The sequence below is a fragment of the Oncorhynchus kisutch genome, unplaced genomic scaffold (assembly GCF_002021735.2).
Source record: "Oncorhynchus kisutch isolate 150728-3 unplaced genomic scaffold, Okis_V2 scaffold601, whole genome shotgun sequence".
Classification (NCBI taxonomy): domain Eukaryota; kingdom Metazoa; phylum Chordata; class Actinopteri; order Salmoniformes; family Salmonidae; genus Oncorhynchus; species Oncorhynchus kisutch.
In genome coordinates, this window is record NW_022262546.1 from 129,332 (window position 1) to 151,897 (window position 22,566).

Sequence of the window (22,566 nt, forward strand, 5' to 3'; positions counted from 1 at the left end):
CCGCAGTAACAGACCACCACAGTAACAGACTACCACAGTAACAGCCCACCACAGTAACAGACCACCGCAGTAACAGACTACCGCAGTAACAGACCACTGCAGTAACAGACCACCGCAGTAACAGACCACCACAGTAACAGCCCACCACAGTAACAGCCCACCACAGTAACAGACCACCACAGTAACAGACCACCGCAGTAACAGACCACCGCAGTAACAGACTACCACAGTAACAGACCACCACAGTAACAGCCCACCACAGTAACAGCAGACCACCACAGTAACAGACCAGACCACAACAGTAACAGACCAGACCACCACAGTAACAGACTACCACAGTAACAGACCACCACAGTAACAGACTACCGCAGTAACAGACTACCGCAGTAACAGACCACCACAGTAACAGACCACCGCAGTAACAGACCACCGCAGTAACAGACCACCACAGTAACAGACCACCACAGTAACAGCAGACACTCAAAGTGGACAACTGAAATAAGGTGCAGTCCACATTCTCTCTCCATAAAACCAAACATGACTAACTGTCTGTAGGAGCTCTGGGCCACATGAAACATGTTAATGCAGGTTGTTAACAGTGTAATGATTAGTGGTTCGAGCGGTTCTCACTAATGCTGCTGTTGTGTTCATTTCCCAAGGCACCAAAGCCTGTTTTACCAGGTGACACACACACACACACACACACACACACACACACACACACACACACACACACACACACACACACAGGTACAACAGCAGACAGATATTACAGACATAATCCTCTCCCTGGAAAGATAGAAACCAAACCCTTAGTGAACCATAACAAAACATGAAGAGACAATGACCCAAACAACGTACCACACTAACCACATGCATTACCAGTGTGTGTGTGTGTGTCTCTGCCAAACAACGTACCACACTAACCACATGCATTACCAATGTGTGTGTGTGTCTCTGCCAAACAACGTACCACACTAACCACATGAATAACCAGTGTGTGTGTGTGTCTCTGCCAAACAACGTACCACACTAAACACATGAATAACCAGTGTGTGTGTGTGTGTTTCTGCCAAACAACGTACCACACTAACCACATGCATAACCAGTGTGTGTGTGTGTGTCTCTGCCAAACAACGTACCACACTAACCACATGAATAACCAGTGTGTGTGTGTGTGTCTCTGCCAAACAACGTACCACACTAACCACATGAATAACCAGTGTGTGTGTGTGTGTGTGTGTGTGTGTGTGTCTCTGCCAAACAACGTACCACACTAAACACATGCATAACCAGTGTGTGTGTGTGTGTCTCTGCCAAACAACGTACCACACTAACCACATGAATAACCAGTGTGTGTGTGTGTCTCTGCCAAACAACGTACCACACTAAACACATGAATAACCAGTGTGTGTGTGTGTGTCTCTGCCAAACAACGTACCACACTAACCACATGCATAACCAGTGTGTGTGTGTGTGTCTCTGCCAAACAACGTACCACACTAACCACATGAATAACCAGTGTGTGTGTGTGTGTCTCTGCCAAACAACGTACCACACTAACCACATGAATAACCAGTGTGTGTGTGTGTGTGTGTGTGTGTGTCTCTGCCAAACAACGTACCACACTAACCACATGAATAACCAGTGTGTGTGTGTGTGTCTCTGCCAAACAACGTACCACACTAACCACATGAATAACCAGTGTGTGTGTGTGTGTCTCTGCCAAACAACGTACCACACTAACCACATGCATAACCAGTGTGTGTGTGTGTGTGTGTCTCTGCCAAACAACGTACCACACTAACCACATGAATAACCAGTGTGTGTGTGTGTGTGTCTCTGCCAAACAACGTACCACACTAACCACATGAATAACCAGTGTGTGTGTGTGTGTGTCTCTGCCAAACAACGTACCACACTAACCACATGAATAACCAGTGTGTGTGTGTCTCTGCCAAACAACGTACCACACTAACCACATGAATAACCAGTGTGTGTGTGTGTGTGTGTGTGTGTCTCTGCCAAACAACGTACCACACTAACCACATGCATAACCAGTGTGTGTGTGTGTGTGTGTGTGTGTGTGTGTGTGTGTGTGTGTGTCTCTGCCAAACAACGTACCACACTAAACACATGCATAACCAGTGTGTGTGTGTGTGTGTGTGTGTGTGTCTCTGCCAAACAACGTACCACACTAACCACATGCATAACCAGTGTGTGTGTGTGTGTGTGTGTGTGTGTCTCTGCCAAACAACGTACCACACTAACCACATGCATAACCAGTGTGTGTGTGTGTGTGTGTGTGTGTGTGTGTACACACACACGCCCAAAAGGTATACTGACACCTACTGGTCGAACAGAAGAGGCTGTTATAGCAGCAAAGGGGGGTCCAACTCCATATTAATGACTTCCCAGAAGAGTGGAGGCTGTTATAGCAGCAAAGGGGGGACCAACTCCATATTAATGACTTCCCAGAAGAGTGGAGGCTGTTATAGCAGCAAAGGGGGGACCAACTCCATATTAATGACTTCCCTGAAGAGTGGAGGCTGTTATAGCAGCAAAGGGGGGACCAACTCCATATTAATGACTTCCCAGAAGAGAGGAGGCTGTTATAGCAGCAAAGGGGGGACCAACTCCATATTAATGACTTCCCAGAAGAGTGGAGGCTGTTATAGCAGCAAAGGGGGGACCAACTCCATATTAATGCCTTCCCAGAAGAGTGGAGGCTGGTATAGCAGTTTACCTACACTAAGTTGACTGTGCCTTTAAACAGCTTGGACAATTCCAAAAAATGATGTCATTGCTTTAGAAGCTTCTGATAGGCTAACTGACATAATTTGAGTCAATTGGAGGTGCACCTGTGGATGTATTTCAAGGCCTAACTTCGAACTCAGTGACTCTTTGCTTGACATCATGGGAAAATCAAAAGAAATCAGCCAAGACCTCAGAATTTATTTTTGTAGACCTCCACAAGTCTGGTTCATCCTTGGGAGCAATTTCCAAACGCCAGAAGGTACCATGTTCACCTGTACAAACAATAGTACGCTAGTATAAACACCATGGGACCACGCAGTCGTCATACCGCTCAGGAAGGAGACTCAAAAAGTGCAACAAATGCAAATCAATCCCAGAACAACAGCAAAGGACCTTGTTAAGATGCTGGAGGAAACGGGTACAAAAGTATCTATATCCACAGTAAAACTAGTCCTATATCGACATAACCTGAAAGGCCGCTCAGCAGGGAAGAAGCCACTGCTCCAAAACCGCCATAAAAAAGCCAGACTACAGTTTGCAACTGCACATGGGGACAAATATCGTACTTTTTGGAGAAATGTCCTCTGGTCTGATGAAACAAAAATAGGAATGTTTGGCCATAATGACCATCGTTATGTTTGGAGGAAAAAGGGGGAGGCTTGCAAGCCGAAGAACACCATCCCAACCGTGAAGCACGGGGGTGGCAGCATCATGTTGTGGGGGTGCTTTGCTGCAGGAGGGTCTAGTGCACTTCACAAAATAGATGGCATCATGAGGGGTGGAAAATTATGTGGATATATTGAAGCAACATCTCAAGACATCAGTCAGGAAGTTAAAGCTTGGTCATAAATGGGTCTTCCAAATGGACAATGACCCCAAGCATACTTCCAAAGTTGTGGCAAAATGGCTTAAGGACAACAAAGTCAAGGTATTGGAGTGGCCATCACAAAGCCCTGACCTCAATCCCATACAAAATGTGTGGGCAGAACTGAAAAAGCGTGTGTGAGTAAGGAGGCCTACAAACCTGACTCAGTTACACCAGCTCTGTCACGTGGAATGGGCCAAAATTCACCCAACTTATTGTGGGAAGCTTGTGGAAGGCTACCCGAAATGTTTGACCCAAGTTAAACAATTTAAAGGCAATGCTACCAAATACTAATTGAGTGTATGTAAACTTCTGACCCACTGGGAATGTGATGAAAGAAATAAAAGCTGAAATAAATCATTCTCTCTACTATTATTCTGACATTTAACATTCTTAAAATAAAGTGGTGATCCTACCTGAACTAAAACAGGGATTTTTGACTAGGATTAAAATGTCAGGGATTAAAATGTCAGGAATTGTGAAAAACTGAGTTGAAATGTATTTGGCTAAGGTGTATGTAAACTTCTGACTTCAACTCTGTGTGTGCGTGTGTGTGTGAATATATATATATACTCTTTTCTTTTCTTTTCTTTGCTCAGCTCTCTGTATATATATATATATATATATATATATTTGCCAAGAGCTGAGCAAAGAAAAGAGTCCCCTAATCCAGCAGGTCCTGGGGCTGAGTTCACAAACCTGTTCTACTAACACACTGAAGCCTCAGGACCAGAACATCCAATCAATCAGGACAAACCAAATTACAACTCAGTCAAAACAAAACTACATTACTTATTGGGAAACACAGACACAAGAACAAAGCAGAATGCAGTGCTATCTGGCCCTAAATGGACACCGTGGATAACTGGCCCTAAATGGACACCGTGGATAACTGGCCCTAAATGGACACCGTGGATAACTGGCCCTAAATGGACACCGTGGATAACTGGCCCTAAATGGACACCGTGGATAACTGGCCCTAAATGGACACCGTGGATATCTGGCCCTAAATGGACACCGTGGATAACTGGCCCTAAATGGACACCGTGGATAACTGGCCCTAAATGGACACCGTGGATAACTGGCCCTAAATGGACACCGTGGATAACTGGCCCTAAATGGACACCGTGGATAACTGGCCCTAAATGGACACCGTGGATAACTGGCCCTAAATGGACACCGTGGATAACTATATGACCATGGTTACTGATCAAAACCTTAGAAAAACCTTGACACAGTACAGGCTCAGTGAGCACAGCCTTGCCATTGAGAAGAGTAGACACAAGAAAACGAAACGACCAAAATATATAACAATTAGTTTCATTTCCCCAAATGTGAAACCCTTATTCAAGGTTTCAAAGACCTCTCTGATGAGGATAGGCTACCTGTCCTGTTGGGGGAGGACGCAGAGAGCTGTGGGTTGGCAGCGCACTACATTGAAGACCTCTCTGATGAGGACAGGCTACCTGTCCTGTTGGGGGAGGACGCAGAGAGCTGTGGGTTGGCAGCGCACTACATTGAAGACCTCTCTGATGAGGACAGGCTACCTGTCCTGTTGGGGGAGGACGCAGAGAGCTGTGGGTTGGCAGCGCACTACGTTGCTGCCTGTCATAAGAGGAGGGACAGTGTCTGACAGACCAACCTGCACATGTCCTCTACTGTATACTTATTGTTGTTGTTGTCCTCTACTGTATACTTATTGTTATTGTTGTCCTCTACTGTATACTTATTGTTGTCCTCTACTGTATACTTATTGTTGTTGTTGTCCTCTACTGTATACTTATTGTTGTTGTTGTCCTCTACTGTATACTTATTGTTATTGTTGTCCTCTACTGTATACTTATTGTTATTGTTGTCCTCTACTGTATACTTATTGTTATTGTTGTCCTCTACTGTATACTTATTGTTGTTGTTGTCCTCTACTGTATACTTATTGTTATTGTTGTCCTCTACTGTATACTTATTGTTGTCCTCTACTGTATACTTATTGTTGTCCTCTACTGTATACTTATTGTTGTTGTTGTCCTCTACTGTCTACTTATTGTTATTGTTGTCCTCTACTGTATACTTATTGTTGTCCTCTACTGTATACTTATTGTTGTTGTTGTCCTCTACTGTCTACTTATTGTTATTGTTGTCCTCTACTGTATACTTATTGTTATTGTTGTCCTCTACTGTATACTTATTGTTATTGTTGTCCTCTACTGTATACTTATTGTTATTGTTGTCCTCTACTGTATACTTATTGTTGTCCTCTACTGTATACTTATTGTTGTTGTTGTCCTCTACTGTATACTTATTGTTGTCCTCTACTGTATACTTATTGTTGTTGTTGTCCTCTACTGTATACTTATTGTTATTGTTGTCCTCTACTGTATACTTATTGTTGTTGTTGTCCTCTACTGTATACTTATTGTTGTTGTTGTCCTCTACTGTATACTTATTGTTATTGTTGTCCTCTACTGTATGCTTATTGTTGTCCTCTACTGTATACTTATTGTTGTTGTTGTCCTCTACTGTATACTTATTGTTGTTGTTGTCCTCTACTGTATACTTATTGTTATTGTTGTCCTCTACTGTATACTTATTGTTATCCTCTACTGTATACTTATTGTTATCCTCTACTGTATACTTATTGTTATCCTCTACTGTATACTTATTGTTGTCCTCTACTGTATACTTATTGTTATTGTTGTCCTCTACTGTATACTTATTGTTGTCCTCTACTGTATACTTATTGTTGTTGTTGTCCTCTACTGTCTACTTATTGTTATTGTTGTCCTCTACTGTATACTTATTGTTATTGTTGTCCTCTACTGTATACTTATTGTTGTTGTTGTCCTCTACTGTATACTTATTGTTGTCCTCTACTGTATACTTATTGTTGTTGTTGTCCTCTACTGTATACTTATTGTTATTGTTGTCCTCTACTGTATACTTATTGTTGTTGTTGTCCTCTACTGTATACTTATTGTTGTTGTTGTCCTCTACTGTATACTTATTGTTGTCCTCTACTGTATACTTATTGTTGTCCTCTACTGTATACTTATTGTTGTCCTCTACTGTATACTTATTGTTATTGTTGTCCTCTACTGTATACTTATTGTTATTGTTGTCCTCTACTGTATGCTTATTGTTGTTGTTGTCCTCTACTGTATGCTTATTGTTATTGTTGTCCTCTACTGTATACTTATTGTTGTCCTCTACTGTATACTTATTGTTGTTGTTGTCCTCTACTGTATACTTATTGTTGTCCTCTACTGTATACTTATTGTTGTTGTTGTCCTCTATGGAAACTGTATGCTTATTGTTATTGTTGTCCTCTACTGTATACTTATTGTTGTTGTTGTCCTCTACTGTATACTTATTGTTGTCCTCTACTGTATACTTATTGTTGTTGTTGTCCTCTATGGAAACTTATTGTTATTGTTGTCCTCTACACTATACTTATTGTTGTCCTCTACTGTATACTTATTGTTGTCCTCTACTGTATACTTATTGTTGTCCTCTACTGTATACTTATTGTTGTCCTCTACTGTCTACTTATTGTTATTGTTGTCCTCTACTGTATACTTATTGTTATTGTTGTCCTCTACTGTATACTTATTGTTGTTGTTGTCCTCTACTGTATACTTATTGTTATTGTTGTCCTCTACTGTATACTTATTGTTGTCCTCTACTGTATACTTATTGTTGTTGTTGTCCTCTACTGTATACTTATTGTTGTCCTCTACTGTATACTTGTTGTTGTTGTCCTCTACTGTATACTTATTGTTATTGTTGTCCTCTACTGTATACTTATTGTTGTTGTTGTCCTCTACTGTATACTTATTGTTGTTGTTGTCCTCTACTGTATACTTATTGTTGTCCTCTACTGTATACTTATTGTTGTCCTCTACTGTATACTTATTGTTGTCCTCTACTGTATACTTATTGTTGTCCTCTACTGTATACTTATTGTTGTCCTCTACTGTATACTTATTGTTATTGTTGTCCTCTACTGTATACTTATTGTTGTCCTCTACTGTATACTTATTGTTGTCCTCTACTGTATACTTATTGTTGTCCTCTACTGTATACTTATTGTTGTCCTCTACTGTATACTTATTGTTGTCCTCTACTGTATACTTATTGTTGTCCTCTACTGTATACTTATTGTTGTCCTCTACTGTATACTTATTGTTATTGTTGTCCTCTACTGTATACTTATTGTTATTGTTGTCCTCTACTGTATACTTATTGTTATTGTTGTCCTCTACTGTATACTTATTGTTATTGTTGTCCTCTACTGTATGCTTATTGTTGTTGTTGTCCTCTACTGTATACTTATTGTTATTGTTGTCCTCTACTGTATACTTATTGTTATTGTTGTCCTCTACTGTATACTTATTGTTGTCCTCTACTGTATACTTATTGTTATTGTTGTCCTCTACTGTATACTTATTGTTGTCCTCTACTGTATACTTATTGTTGTTGTTGTCCTCTACTGTATACTTATTGTTATTGTTGTCCTCTACTGTATACTTATTGTTGTCCTCTACTGTATACTTATTGTTATTGTTGTCCTCTACTGTATACTTATTGTTGTCCTCTACTGTATACTTATTGTTGTCCTCTACTGTATACTTATTGTTGTTGTTGTCCTCTACTGTCTACTTATTGTTATTGTTGTCCTCTACTGTATACTTATTGTTATTGTTGTCCTCTACTGTATACTTATTGTTATTGTTGTCCTCTACTGTATACTTATTGTTATTGTTGTCCTCTACTGTATACTTATTGTTGTTGTTGTCCTCTACTGTATACTTATTGTTGTCCTCTACTGTATACTTATTGTTGTTGTTGTCCTCTACTGTATACTTATTGTTGTTGTTGTCCTCTACTGTATACTTATTGTTATTGTTGTCCTCTACTGTATACTTATTGTTATTGTTGTCCTCTACTGTATACTTATTGTTGTTGTTGTCCTCTACTGTATACTTATTGTTGTCCTCTACTGTATACTTATTGTTATTGTTGTCCTCTACTGTATACTTATTGTTATTGTTGTCCTCTACTGTATACTTATTGTTATTGTTGTCCTCTACTGTATACTTATTGTTGTTGTTGTCCTCTACTGTATACTTATTGTTGTCCTCTACTGTATACTTATTGTTATTGTTGTCCTCTACTGTATACTTATTGTTGTTGTTGTCCTCTACTGTATACTTATTGTTGTTGTTGTCCTCTACTGTATACTTATTGTTGTCCTCTACTGTATACTTATTGTTGTTGTTGTCCTCTACTGTATACTTATTGTTATTGTTGTCCTCTACTGTATACTTATTGTTGTCCTCTACTGTATACTTATTGTTGTCCTCTACTGTATACTTATTGTTGTCCTCTACTGTATACTTATTGTTGTCCTCTACTGTATACTTATTGTTATTGTTGTCCTCTACTGTATACTTATTGTTGTTGTTGTCCTCTACTGTATACTTATTGTTATTGTTGTCCTCTACTGTATACTTATTGTTGTTGTTGTCCTCTACTGTATACTTATTGTTGTTGTTGTCCTCTACTGTATACTTATTGTTGTCCTCTACTGTATACTTATTGTTGTCCTCTACTGTATACTTATTGTTGTCCTCTACTGTATACTTATTGTTGTTGTTGTCCTCTACTGTATACTTATTGTTATTGTTGTCCTCTACTGTATACTTATTGTTGTCCTCTACTGTATACTTATTGTTGTCCTCTACTGTATACTTATTGTTGTTGTTGTCCTCTACTGTCTACTTATTGTTATTGTTGTCCTCTACTGTATACTTATTGTTATTGTTGTCCTCTACTGTATACTTATTGTTGTTGTTGTCCTCTACTGTATACTTATTGTTGTCCTCTACTGTATACTTATTGTTGTTGTTGTCCTCTACTGTATACTTATTGTTGTTGTTGTCCTCTACTGTATACTTATTGTTGTCCTCTACTGTATACTTATTGTTGTCCTCTACTGTATACTTATTGTTGTCCTCTACTGTATACTTATTGTTATTGTTGTCCTCTACTGTATACTTATTGTTATTGTTGTCCTCTACTGTATACTTATTGTTATTGTTGTCCTCTACTGTATGCTTATTGTTGTTGTTGTCCTCTACTGTATACTTATTGTTATTGTTGTCCTCTACTGTATACTTATTGTTGTCCTCTACTGTATACTTATTGTTGTTGTTGTCCTCTACTGTATACTTATTGTTGTTGTTGTCCTCTACTGTATACTTATTGTTGTCCTCTACTGTATACTTATTGTTGTCCTCTACTGTATACTTATTGTTGTTGTTGTCCTCTATGGAAACGTATTGTTATTGTTGTCCTCTAACTGTATACTTATGTTGTCCTCTACTGTATACTTATTGTTGTCCTCTACTGTATACTTATTGTTGTCCTCTACTGTCTACTTATTGTTGTTGTTGTCCTCTACTGTCTACTTATTGTTATTGTTGTCCTCTACTGTATAACTTATTGTTATTGTTGTCCTCTACTGTATACTTATTGTTGTTGTTGTCCTCTACTGTATACTTATTGTTATTGTTGTCCTCTACTGTATACTTATTGTTGTCCTCCTACTGTATACTTATTGTTGTTGTTGTCCTCTACTGTATACTTATTGTTGTCCTCTACTGTATACTTGTTGTTGTTGTCCTCTACTGTATACTTATTGTTATTGTTGTCCTCTACTGTATACTTATTGTTGTTGTTGTCCTCTACTGTATACTTATTGTTGTTGTTGTCCTCTACTGTATACTTATTGTTGTCCTCTACTGTATACTTATTGTTGTCCTCTACTGTATACTTATTGTTATTGTTGTCCTCTACTGTATACTTATTGTTGTCCTCTACTGTATACTTATTGTTGTCCTCTACTGTATACTTATTGTTGTCCTCTACTGTATACTTATTGTTGTCCTCTACTGTATACTTATTGTTGTCCTCTACTGTATACTTATTGTTGTCCTCTACTGTATACTTATTGTTGTCCTCTACTGTATACTTATTGTTGTCCTCTACTGTATACTTATTGTTGTCCTCTACTGTATACTTATTGTTATTGTTGTCCTCTACTGTATACTTATTGTTATTGTTGTCCTCTACTGTATGCTTATTGTTGTTGTTGTCCTCTACTGTATACTTATTGTTATTGTTGTCCTCTACTGTATACTTATTGTTATTGTTGTCCTCTACTGTATACTTATTGTTGTCCTCTACTGTATACTTATTGTTATTGTTGTCCTCTACTGTATACTTATTGTTGTCCTCTACTGTATACTTATTGTTGTTGTTGTCCTCTACTGTATACTTATTGTTATTGTTGTCCTCTACTGTATACTTATTGTTGTCCTCTACTGTATACTTATTGTTATTGTTGTCCTCTACTGTATACTTATTGTTGTCCTCTACTGTATACTTATTGTTGTTGTTGTCCTCTACTGTATACTTATTGTTATTGTTGTCCTCTACTGTATACTTATTGTTGTTGTTGTCCTCTACTGTATACTTATTGTTATTGTTGTCCTCTACTGTATACTTATTGTTGTTGTTGTCCTCTACTGTATACTTATTGTTGTCCTCTACTGTATACTTATTGTTGTTGTTGTCCTCTACTGTATACTTATTGTTGTTGTTGTCCTCTACTGTATACTTATTGTTATTGTTGTCCTCTACTGTATACTTATTGTTATTGTTGTCCTCTACTGTATACTTATTGTTGTTGTTGTCCTCTACTGTATACTTATTGTTGTCCTCTACTGTATACTTATTGTTGTCCTCTACTGTATACTTATTGTTATTGTTGTCCTCTACTGTATACTTATTGTTGTTGTTGTCCTCTACTGTATACTTATTGTTATTGTTGTCCTCTACTGTATACTTATTGTTATTGTTGTCCTCTACTGTATACTTATTGTTATTGTTGTCCCTCTACTGTATACTTATTGTTGTTGTTGTCCTCTACTGTATACTTATTGTTATTGTTGTCCTCTACTGTATACTTATTGTTATTGTTGTCCTCTACTGTATACTTATTGTTGTTGTTGTCCTCTACTGTATACTTATTGTTATTGTTGTCCTCTACTGTATACTTATTGTTGTTGTTGTCCTCTACTGTATACTTATTGTTGTTGTTGTCCTCTACTGTATACTTATTGTTGTCCTCTACTGTATACTTATTGTTGTTGTTGTCCTCTACTGTATACTTATTGTTGTTGTTGTCCTCTACTGTATACTTATTGTTATTGTTGTCCTCTACTGTATACTTATTGTTATTGTTGTCCTCTACTGTATACTTATTGTTGTTGTTGTCCTCTACTGTATACTTATTGTTGTTGTTCAATGTTTGGATATTTTGACCCTTGGTTATTGTTGTTACTGTTGTTATTGTTGTTATTGTTGTTACTGTTGTTATTGTTGTTACTGTTGTTACTGTTGTTATTGTTGTTATTGTTGTTACTGTTGTTATTGTTGTTACTGTTGTTATTGTTGTTACTGTTGTTACTGTTGTTATTGTTGTTACTGTTGTTACTGTTGTTATTGGTTGTTATTGTTGTTATTGTTGTTACTGTTGTTATTGTTGTTATTGTTGGTACTGTTGTTACTGTTGGTACTGTTGTTACTGTTGTTACTGTTGTTATTGTTGTTACTGTTGTTACTGTTGTTACTGTTGTTATTGTTGTTACTGTTGTTACTGTTGTTATTGTTGTTATTGTTGTTATTGTTGTTACTGTTGTTATTGTTTGTTACTGTTGTTACTGTTGTTACTGTTGTTATTGTTGTTACTGTTGTTACTGTTGTTATTGTTGTTATTGTTGTTATTGTTGTTACTGTTGTTATTGTTGTTACTGTTGTTACTGTTGTTACTGTTGTTATTGTTGTTACTGTTGTTACTGTTGTTACTGTTGTTATTGTTGTTATTGTTGTTACTGTTGTTACTGTTGTTATTGTTGTTACTGTTGGTACTGTTGTTATTGTTGTTATTGTTGTTACTGTTGTTATTGTTGGTACTGTTGTTATTGTTGTTATTGTTGTTATTGTTGTTATTGTTGTTATTGTTGTTACTGTTGTTACTGTTGTTATTGTTGTTATTGTTGTTATTGTTGTTACTGTTGTTACTGTTGTTATTGTTGTTACTGTTGGTACTGTTGTTATTGTTGTTATTGTTGTTATTGTTGTTATTGTTGGTACTGTTGTTATTGTTGTTACTGTTGTTACTGTTGTTATTGTTGGTACTGTTGTTATTGTTGTTATTGTTGTTATTGTTGTTATTGTTGGTACTGTTGTTATTGTTGTTACTGTTGTTACTGTTGTTATTGTTGGTACTGTTGTTACTGTTGTTATTGTTGTTATTGTTGTTACTGTTGTTACTGTTGTTATTGTTGTTACTGTTGGTACTGTTGTTATTGTTGTTATTGTTGTTACTGTTGTTACTGTTGTTATTGTTGTTACTGTTGGTACTGTTGTTATTGTTGTTATTGTTGTTATTGTTGTTATTGTTGGTACTGTTGTTATTGTTGTTACTGTTGTTACTGTTGTTATTGTTGGTACTGTTGTTATTGTTGTTATTGTTGTTATTGTTGTTATTGTTGGTACTGTTGTTATTGTTGTTACTGTTGTTACTGTTGTTATTGTTGGTACTGTTGTCCCGTTGACAATACTGATTAATATTGATTATTATTAATTATGTTAATATTGTAAATCACCAAAGATCGTTGTTGTCCTTTGCTTTGGCAAAATGACAGCTACTCATGACAGAGTTTTTCTTTATTTTGACTATTTTCTACATTGTAGAATAATAGTGAAGACAATATATTTCATATGTGTGGGAAAAGTCAAGGGGTCTGAATACTTTCTGAATGCAGGATATATATATATATATATGGGGCTCTGTGTGAAACCAGTTGAAGTGAAAAGAGCCATCTCTATGGGAGAGACCAACCCCGGGTAGGTGGAGGGGTTGTGGGAGTGTGTAGGGGTGAAGACCGACCCCCCCCCCCCCCCCCCCCCCAACGAGGGGGCAGGGAGCGAGGGAGGTACGCAGTGGCAGACATGTCTGGACTAGTAGAGTTGCTCGTGTGTTAGAGACACCACCCTCAAGGCTCCACTCCTCCCCCTCTCAGAGGCAGGTGGATTTCTCCACTCCTCCCCCTCCCCAGAGACAGGTGGATTGCTCCACTCCTCCCCCCCAGAGACAGGTGGATTGCTCCACTCTTCCCCCTCCTCCTCAGAGACAGGTGGATTGCTCCACTCCTCCCCCCCAGAGACAGGTGGATTGCTCCACTCTTCCCCCTCCTCCTCAGAGACAGGTTGGTTGCTCCACTCTTCCCCCTCCTCCTCAGAGACAGGTGGATTGCTCCACTCCTCCCCCTCAGAGGCAGGTGGATTGCTCCACTCTTCACCCTCCCCCTCAGAGACAGGTGGATTGCTCCACTCCTCCCCCCCAGAGACAGGTGGATTGCTCCACTCTTCCCCCTCCTCCTCAGAGACAGGTGGATTGCTCCACTCTTCCCCCTCCTCCTCAGAGGCAGGTGGATTGCTCCACTCTTCCCCCTCCCCCTCAGAGACAGGTGGATTGCTCCACTCCTCCCCCTCAGAGGCAGGTGGATTGAGTTCACCTCAAATGATTAACCTGCCCATAGGCAAGGCCCTACAGACACGCACACACACACACGCACACACACGCACACGCACACGCACACACACACACACACACACAGTTCCTAATGCCTCTCATTCACCTCCGTTGGAGGCCCTCGTTTCATCTCTCCAACAGCATCCGTTATCCAGATTGTTGGAGCAGAGAGAGAGAGAGAGAGAGAGAGAGAGAGAGAGAGAGAGAGAGAGAGAGAGAGAGTGTGTGTGTGTGTGTGAGCACCCTTGTCAAACAGTCCATGTCATAAAACCACTAGCAGTTCCCAACATGAACCACACAGATACGTCATCTCCGACAGAGAGAGAGATTTAATAACCACCACAATCTACTGGACGATAAGTGGCTGCGTTTCCCCGATCAAACTACTAGACGAGGAATATAGAGACACGAGGATATGTTTCTGACTGCCTGGAGAACCACACCTAAACCACAGGTCCTTGTTTACATGGCTTATCTCCTATTACTCTCTCTGAGGGAGGGAGGGAGTGAGGGAGGGAGAGAGAGACCATGCCTCAGGACTACCTGGCCTGATGACTCCTCTCTGTCCCCAGTCCACCTGGCCGTGCTGCGGCTCTAGTTTCAACTGTTCTGCCTGCGGCTATGGAACCCTGACCTGTTCACAGGACGTGCTACCTTGTCCCAGACCTCCAGAATACCCCTTATCCCCCAGAATACCCCTTATACCCCAGCATACCCCTTATCCCCCAGAATACCCCTTATCCCCCAGAATACCCCTTAACCCCAGAATACCCCTTAACCCCAGAATACCCCTTAACCCCAGAATACCCCTTATCCCCCAGAATACCCCTTATCCCTCAGAATACCCCTTATCCCCAGAGTTTAACCGCGCAGCAGCCAGGAACTACTGCAGTTATTTCACTACGGACAGCCTGCCTCTCCGCTGCCACATTCTGATTATTAAATGACACATTTCACAGAGCTCACACACACACACACACACACACACACACACACACACACACACACACACACACACACACACACACGAGGACAACAGGAAAATGACAGGTTGACGGGAACGCAACACACTGCATTAACGGCCAAGCGTTATACTGTATGTAGAACCTCCCTCGACCCTTACTGAAAGCCCCGCTCGACTCTTCCAGAAAGCCCCCCCCCGACCCTTCCAGAAAGCCCCCCCCTCGAGCCTTACTGAAAGCCCCGCTCGACCCTTCCAGAAATCCCCCCTCGACCCTTCCAGAAAGCCCCCCTCGAACCTTACTGAAAGCCCCCCCTCGACCCTTACTGAAAGCCCCCCCTCGACCCTTACTGAAAGCCCCCCTCGACCCTTACTGAAAGCCCCCCCCTCGACCCTTCCAGAAAGCCCCCCCTCGACCCTTCCAGAAAACCCCCCTCGACCCTTACTGAAAGCCCCCCCTCGACCCTTACTGAAAGCCCCCACGACCCTTACTGAAAGCCCCGCTCGACCCTTACTGAAAGCCCCCCCTCGACCCTTACTGAAAGCCCCCCCTCGACCCTTACTGAATGCCCCCCCTCGACCCTTACTGAAAGCCCCCCCTCGACCCTTCCAGAAAGCCCCCCCTCGATCCTTCCAGAAAGCCCCCGCATCACCCTTCCAGAAAGCCCCCCCCCTCGACCCTTCCTGAAATCCCTCGCTCGACCCTTCCAGAAAGCCCCCGCTCGACCCTTCCAGAAAGCCCCCCCTCAACCCTTCCAGAAAGCCCCCCCTCGACCCTTACTGAAAGCCCCCCCTCGACCCTTACTGAAAGCCCCCCCTCGACCCTTCCAGAAAGCCCCCCCTCGACCCTTACTGAAAGCCCCCCCTTCAACCTTTCCAGAAAGCCCCCCCTCGACCCTTCCAGAAAGCCCCCGCTCGACCCTTACTGATGAAAACGTTCTAGAATTCCCGGTAACATTCTAGAACTGCTCAATATTCTACAACACAGAGCGGGAGGTTTGTGAAGTGTAGTGGACTTATCCACCTGTTTAACAGAACAGCATATTGAGGGCGGGCGGAGCGGGGATAACTTCCCCCAAGCAGCATTTAAGAAATGAATGCATAGCGCATGCCAAGACTACGCTCCTGCCTAGCAACACCCCGAGGAACCACCAAAAATAAAGAGGGGCAACGCCACCTTTAACGGTCCATTAGAAAGAGGTCTTACCAGTGTGGGTCCTCAGGTGGGCTTTCAGATGGGAAGACTTGGTGTACACTTTCTTACATCCTGGAAAACAATACACACAGAAGAACAAATTATCAGGATGATGATAATAGGCACAAGTTCAGGAATATGCACAACATACATCAAATGTTCTGTTCCACAATACGAGCCCTCTGATCCACAATACGAGCCCTCTGATCCACAATACGAGCCCTCTGATCCACAATACGAGCCCTCTGATCCACAATACGAGCCCTCTGATCCACAATACGAGCCCTCTGATCCACAATACGAGCCCTCTGATCCACAATACGAGCCCTCTGATCCACAATACGAGCCCTCTGATCCACAATACGAGCCCTCTGATCCACAATACGAGCCCTCTGATCCACAATACGAGCCCTCTGATCCACAATACGAGCCCTCTGATCCACAATACGAGCCCTCTGATCCACAATACGAGCCCTCTGATCCACAATACGAGCCCTCTGATCCACAATACGAGCCCTCTGATCCACAATACGAGCCCTCTGATCCACAATACGAGCCCTCTGATCCACAATACGAGCCCTCTGATCCACAATACTCTCTACAGTATGTGTTCTACAATCTCTCAATGGAATGATGTTATACAATACTATTTGTTCAATACTATGTACATCTGTGGATTCTGCTGTCCTAGAATACTATATATCTGTGGATTCCGCTGTTCTAGAATACTATATATCTGTGGATTCCGCTGTTCTAGAATACTATACATCTGTGGATTCCTCTGTTCTAGAATACTGTATATCTGTGGATTCCGCTGTTCTAGAATACTATACATCTGTGGATTCCTCTGTTCTAGAATACTATACATCTGTGGATTCCGCTGTTCTAGAATACTATACATCTGTGGATTCCGCTGTTCTAGAATACTATACATCTGTGGATTCCGCTGTTCTAGAATACTATACATCTGTGGATTCCGCTGTTCTAGAATACTATACATCTGTGGATTCCTCTGTTCTAGAATACTATATACATCTGTGGATTCCGCTGTTCTAGAATACTATACATCTGTGGATTCCGCTGTTCTAGAATACTATACATCTGTGGATTCCGCTGTTCTAGAATACTATACATCTGTGGATTCCTCTGTTCTAGAATACTATATACATCTGTGGATTCCGCTGTTCTAGAATACTATACATCTGTGGATTCCTCTGTTCTAGAATACTATACATCTGTGGATTCCGCTGTTCTAGAATACTATACTGTGCATTCGGAAAGTATTCAGACACCTTGAATTTTTCCACATTGTTAAGTTACAGCCTCATTCTAAAATATAGAGATTTTTTAAATTCTCAATGGACACACACTACCCCATAATGCAAAAAAAGGTTTCGACATTTTTGCTAATTTATATATAGATAAAAATTATCTGTGTATTCAGACCCTTTAGTCAGTACTTTGTTGAAGCACCTTTGGCAGCGATTACAGTTACAAGCCTTCTTGGGTATGACAACACAAGCTTGGTACACCTGTATTTGGGGAGGTTCTCCCATTCTTCTCTGCAGATCCTGGTTGGATAGGTAGCGTCACTGCACAGCTATTTTCAGGTCTCTCCAGAGATTTTTGATCGGGTTCCAGTCCGGGCTCTGGCTGGGCCACTCAAGGACATTCAGAGACTTGTCCTGAAGCCACTCCTGCGTTCCTCTTGGCTGTCTGCTTAGGGTTGTCGTGCTTTTGGAAAGTGAAGCTTTGCCCCAGTCTGAGGTCTTGAGTGCTCCCAGTCCCTGCCGCTTAAAAACATCCCCACAGCATGATGCTGCCACCACCACCATGCTTCACCGTAGTGATGCTGCCACCATCATGCTTCACCGTAGGGATGGTGCCAGGTTTCCTCCAGATGTGACGCTTGGCATTCAGGCCAAAGAGTTCAACCTTGGTTTCATTAGACCAGAGAATCTTGTTCCTCATGGTCTGAGAGTCTTTAGGTCCCTTTTGGCAAACTCCAAGTGGGTTGTCATGTGCCTTTTACTGAGGAGTGGCTTCCGTCTGGCCACTCTACCATAAAGGCCTGATTGGTGGAGGGCTGCAGAGAGGGTTGTCTTGGTGGGTCCATTTAAGAATGATGGAGGCCACAGTGTTCTTGGGGACCTTCAATGCTGCAGAAAGGTACTGGTATCCTTCCCCAGATCTGTGCCTCGACACAATCCTGTCTCGGAGCTCTACGGGCAATTCCTTCGACCTCATGGCTTGGTTTTTGCTCTGTCATGCACTGTCAACTGTGGGACCTTATATAGACAGGTGTGTGCCTTTCCAAATCATGTCCAATCAATTAAATTTACCACATGTGGACTCCAATCAAGTTATAGAAACATCTCAAGGATGATCAATGAAAACAGGACGCACCTGAGCTCAATTTCGAGTCTCATAGCAAAGGGTCAGAATACTGTAAATAAGGTATTTCGGTTTTTAAATTAGCAGACATTTCTAAGAACCTGTGTTATCTTTGTCATTATGGGTTAAAGAGTAGATTGATGAGGAAATGTTTTTTATTTTAATAAATTAGCAAAAATGTCTAAACCTGTTTTTGCTTTGTCATTATGGGTTATACAACAGTCTCCCTGTTCTGCAACACCGTCTCCCAGTTCTGCAACACCGCCTCCCTGTTCTGCAACACCGTCTCCCTGTTCTGCAACACCGTCTCTATGAGTTCTGCAACACCGTCTCTATGAGTTCTGCAACACCGTCTCCCAGTTCTGCAACACCGTCTCCCAGTTCTGCAACACCGTCTCCCAGTTCTGCAACACCGTCTCCCAGTTCTGCAACACCGCCTCCCTGTTCTGCAACACCGTCTCCCTGTTCTGCAACACCGTCTCCCTGTTCTGCAACACCGCCTCTACCGAGTTCTGCAACACCGCCTCTACCGAGTTCTGCAACACCGCCTCTACCGAGTTCTGCAACACCGCCTCTACCGAGTTCTGCAACACCGCCTCCCTGTTCTGCAACACCGCCTCCCTGTTCTGCAACACCGCCTCTACCGAGTTCTGCAACACCGCCTCTACCGAGTTCTGCAACACCGCCTCTACCGAGTTCTGCAACACCGCCTCTACAGAGTTCTGCAACACCGCCTCTACAGAGTTCTGCAACACCGCCTCCACCGAGTTCTGCAACACCGCCTCTACCGAGTTCTGCAACACCGCCTCTACCGAGTTCTGCAACACCGCCTCTACCGAGTTCTGCAACACCGCCTCTACCGAGTTCTGCAACACCGCCTCTACCGAGTTCTGCAACACCGCCTCTACCGAGTTCTGCAACACCGCCTCTACCGAGTTCTGCAACACCGCCTCTACCGAGTTCTGCAACTCCGCCTCCCTGTTCTGCAACACCGCCTCTACCGAGTTCTGCAACACCGCCTCCCTGTTCTGCAACACCGTCTCCCTGTTCTGCAACACCGTCTCCCTGTTCTGCAACACCGTCTCTATGAGTTCTGCAACACCATCTCCCAGTTCTGCAACACCGTCTCCCAGTTCTGCAACACCGTCTCCCAGTTCTGCAACACCGTCTCCCAGTTCTGCAACACCGTCTCCCAGTTCTGCAACACCGCCTCCCTGTTCTGCAACACCGTCTCCCTGTTCTGCAACACCGTCTCCCTGTTCTGCAACACCGCCTCCCTGTTCTGCAACACCGCCTCCCTGTTCTGCAACACCGCCTCTACGAGTTCTGCAACACCGCCTCCCTGTTCTGCAACACCGCCTCCCTGTTCTGCAACACCGCCTCTACCGAGTTCTGCAACACCGCCTCTACCGAGTTCTGCAACACCGCCTCTACGAGTTCTGCAACACCGCCTCTACGAGTTCTGCAACACCGCCTCTACGAGTTCTGCAACACCGCCTCCCTGTTCTGCAACACCGCCTCTACCGAGTTCTGCAACACCGCCTCTACCGAGTTCTGCAACACCGCCTCTACCGAGTTCTGCAACACCGCCTCTACCGAGTTCTGCAACACCGCCTCCACCGAGTTCTGCAACACCGCCTCTACCGAGTTCTGCAACACCGCCTCTACCGAGTTCTGCAACACCGCCTCTACGAGTTCTGCAACACCGCCTCTACGAGTTCTGCAACACCGCCTCTACCGAGTTCTGCAACTCCGCCTCCCTGTTCTGCAACACCGCCTCTACCGAGTTCTGCAACACCACCTCCCTGTTCTGCAACACCGTCTCTATGAGTTCTGCAACACCGTCTCTATGAGTTCTGCAACACCGCCTCTACCGAGTTCTGCAACACCGCCTCTACGAGTTCTGCAACACCGCCTCTACCGAGTTCTGCAACACCGCCTCTACCGAGTTCTGCAACACCGCCTCTACCGAGTTCTGCAACACCGCCTCTACGAGTTCTGCAACACCGTCTCCCTGTTCTGCAACACCGTCTCTATGAGTTCTGCAACACCGTCTCTATGAGTTCTGCAACACCGTCTCTACGAGTTCTGCAACACCATCTCTATGAGTTCTGCAACACCGTCTCTACGAGTTCTGCAACACCGTCTCTATGAGTTCTGCAACACCGCCTCTACCGAGTTCTGCAACACCGTCTCCCTGTTCTGCAACACCGCCTCCCTGTTCTGCAACACCGTCTCTACCCGAGATCTGCTACCATTTACAACACGCCAGTCCAGACATGCTGAGGAGTTGAGTAACCCTCCAATCCCAGAGCCAGAGGCTATCTGACATCATCTAACATTAGTGAGAGACATGCTGAGGAGTTGAGTAACCCTCCAATCCCAGAGCCAGAGGCTATCTGACATCATCTAACATTAGTGAGAGACATGCTGAGGAGTTGAGTAACCCTCCAATCCCAGAGCCAGAGGCTATCTGACATCATCTAACATTAGTGAGAGACATGCTGAGGAGTTGAGTAACCCTCCAATCCCAGAGCCAGAGGCTATCTGACATCATCTAACATTAGTGAGAGGGCAAGCAGGAGGAGCACATGAGTATTATATTAGCCCAAGAGGAGTTTGTTTATGTGTGTGTGTGTGTGTGTGTGTGTGTGTGTGTGTGTGTGTGTGTGTGTGTGTGTGTGTGTGTGTGTGTGTGTGTGTGTGTGTGTGTGTGTGTGTGTTTCAGTGGACTGACTGGTGTGTTTTTCTAGCTGTGAAACACTGTCAGTTTGATGCAACCAATAAGAATCTGTCTCGGTCGTCCATTTCCTGTGTTTCTCTGACAGATCTCTAGAGCTTGGTTTCATCCAAAACGACACCCTGTTCCCTATATAGTGCACTACTTTTGACCAGGATTCTGGTCACAACGAGGGCACTATGTAGGGAATATGGTGCCGTTTGGGATACATCTTAGAGCTGGCTAAAAGCCTGTCGATTACTGAATTATTCAACATCATTCAGAGGCAACACACACAGAGAATAGTAATGTTTACTAAATTCACTGAGTCAGACCACCGCCCATAACACAGGACACTGAGCTAATCAGACCACCACCCATTACACAGGACACTACAGACACTGAGCTAATCAGACCACCACCCATAACACAGGACACTACAGACACTGAGCTAGTCAGACCACCACCCATAACACAGGACACTATAGACACTGAGCTAATCAGACCACCACCCATAACACAGGACACTACAGACACTGAGCTAATCAGACCACCACCCATAGCACAGGACACTACAGACACTGAGCTAGTCAGACCACCACCCATAACACAGGACACTATAGGCCTACAGACACTGAGCTAATCAGACCACCACCCATAACACAGGACACTGAGCTAATCAGACCACCACCCATAACACAGGACACTGAGCTAATCAGACCACCACCCATAACACAGGACACTGAGCTAATCAGACCACCGCCCATAACACAGGACACTACAGACACTGAGCTAATCAGACCACCACCCATAACACAGGACACTATAGACACTGAGCTAATCAGACCACCACCCATAACACAGGACACTATAGACACGGAGCTAATCAGACCACCACCCATAACACAGGACACTATAGACACGGAGCTAATCAGACCACCACCCATAACACAGGACACTACAGACACTGAGCTAATCAGACCACCACCCATAACACAGGACACTGAGCTAATCA

At 42.8% G+C, this 22,566-nt stretch overlaps 1 protein-coding gene across 1 annotated transcript in view; it reads right to left on the reverse strand.

The window, feature by feature from the left end:
• Positions 1–22,566, reverse strand: part of LOC109886627 (Krueppel-like factor 5) — a 36,986-nt gene that overhangs the window by 6,296 nt on the left and 8,124 nt on the right. Inside the window, exon 3 of the mRNA XM_031815755.1 lies at positions 16,451–16,510. Coding sequence (XP_031671615.1) covers positions 16,451–16,510 — 60 coding nt within the window. The remainder of the gene's footprint in view (positions 1–16,450; positions 16,511–22,566) is intronic.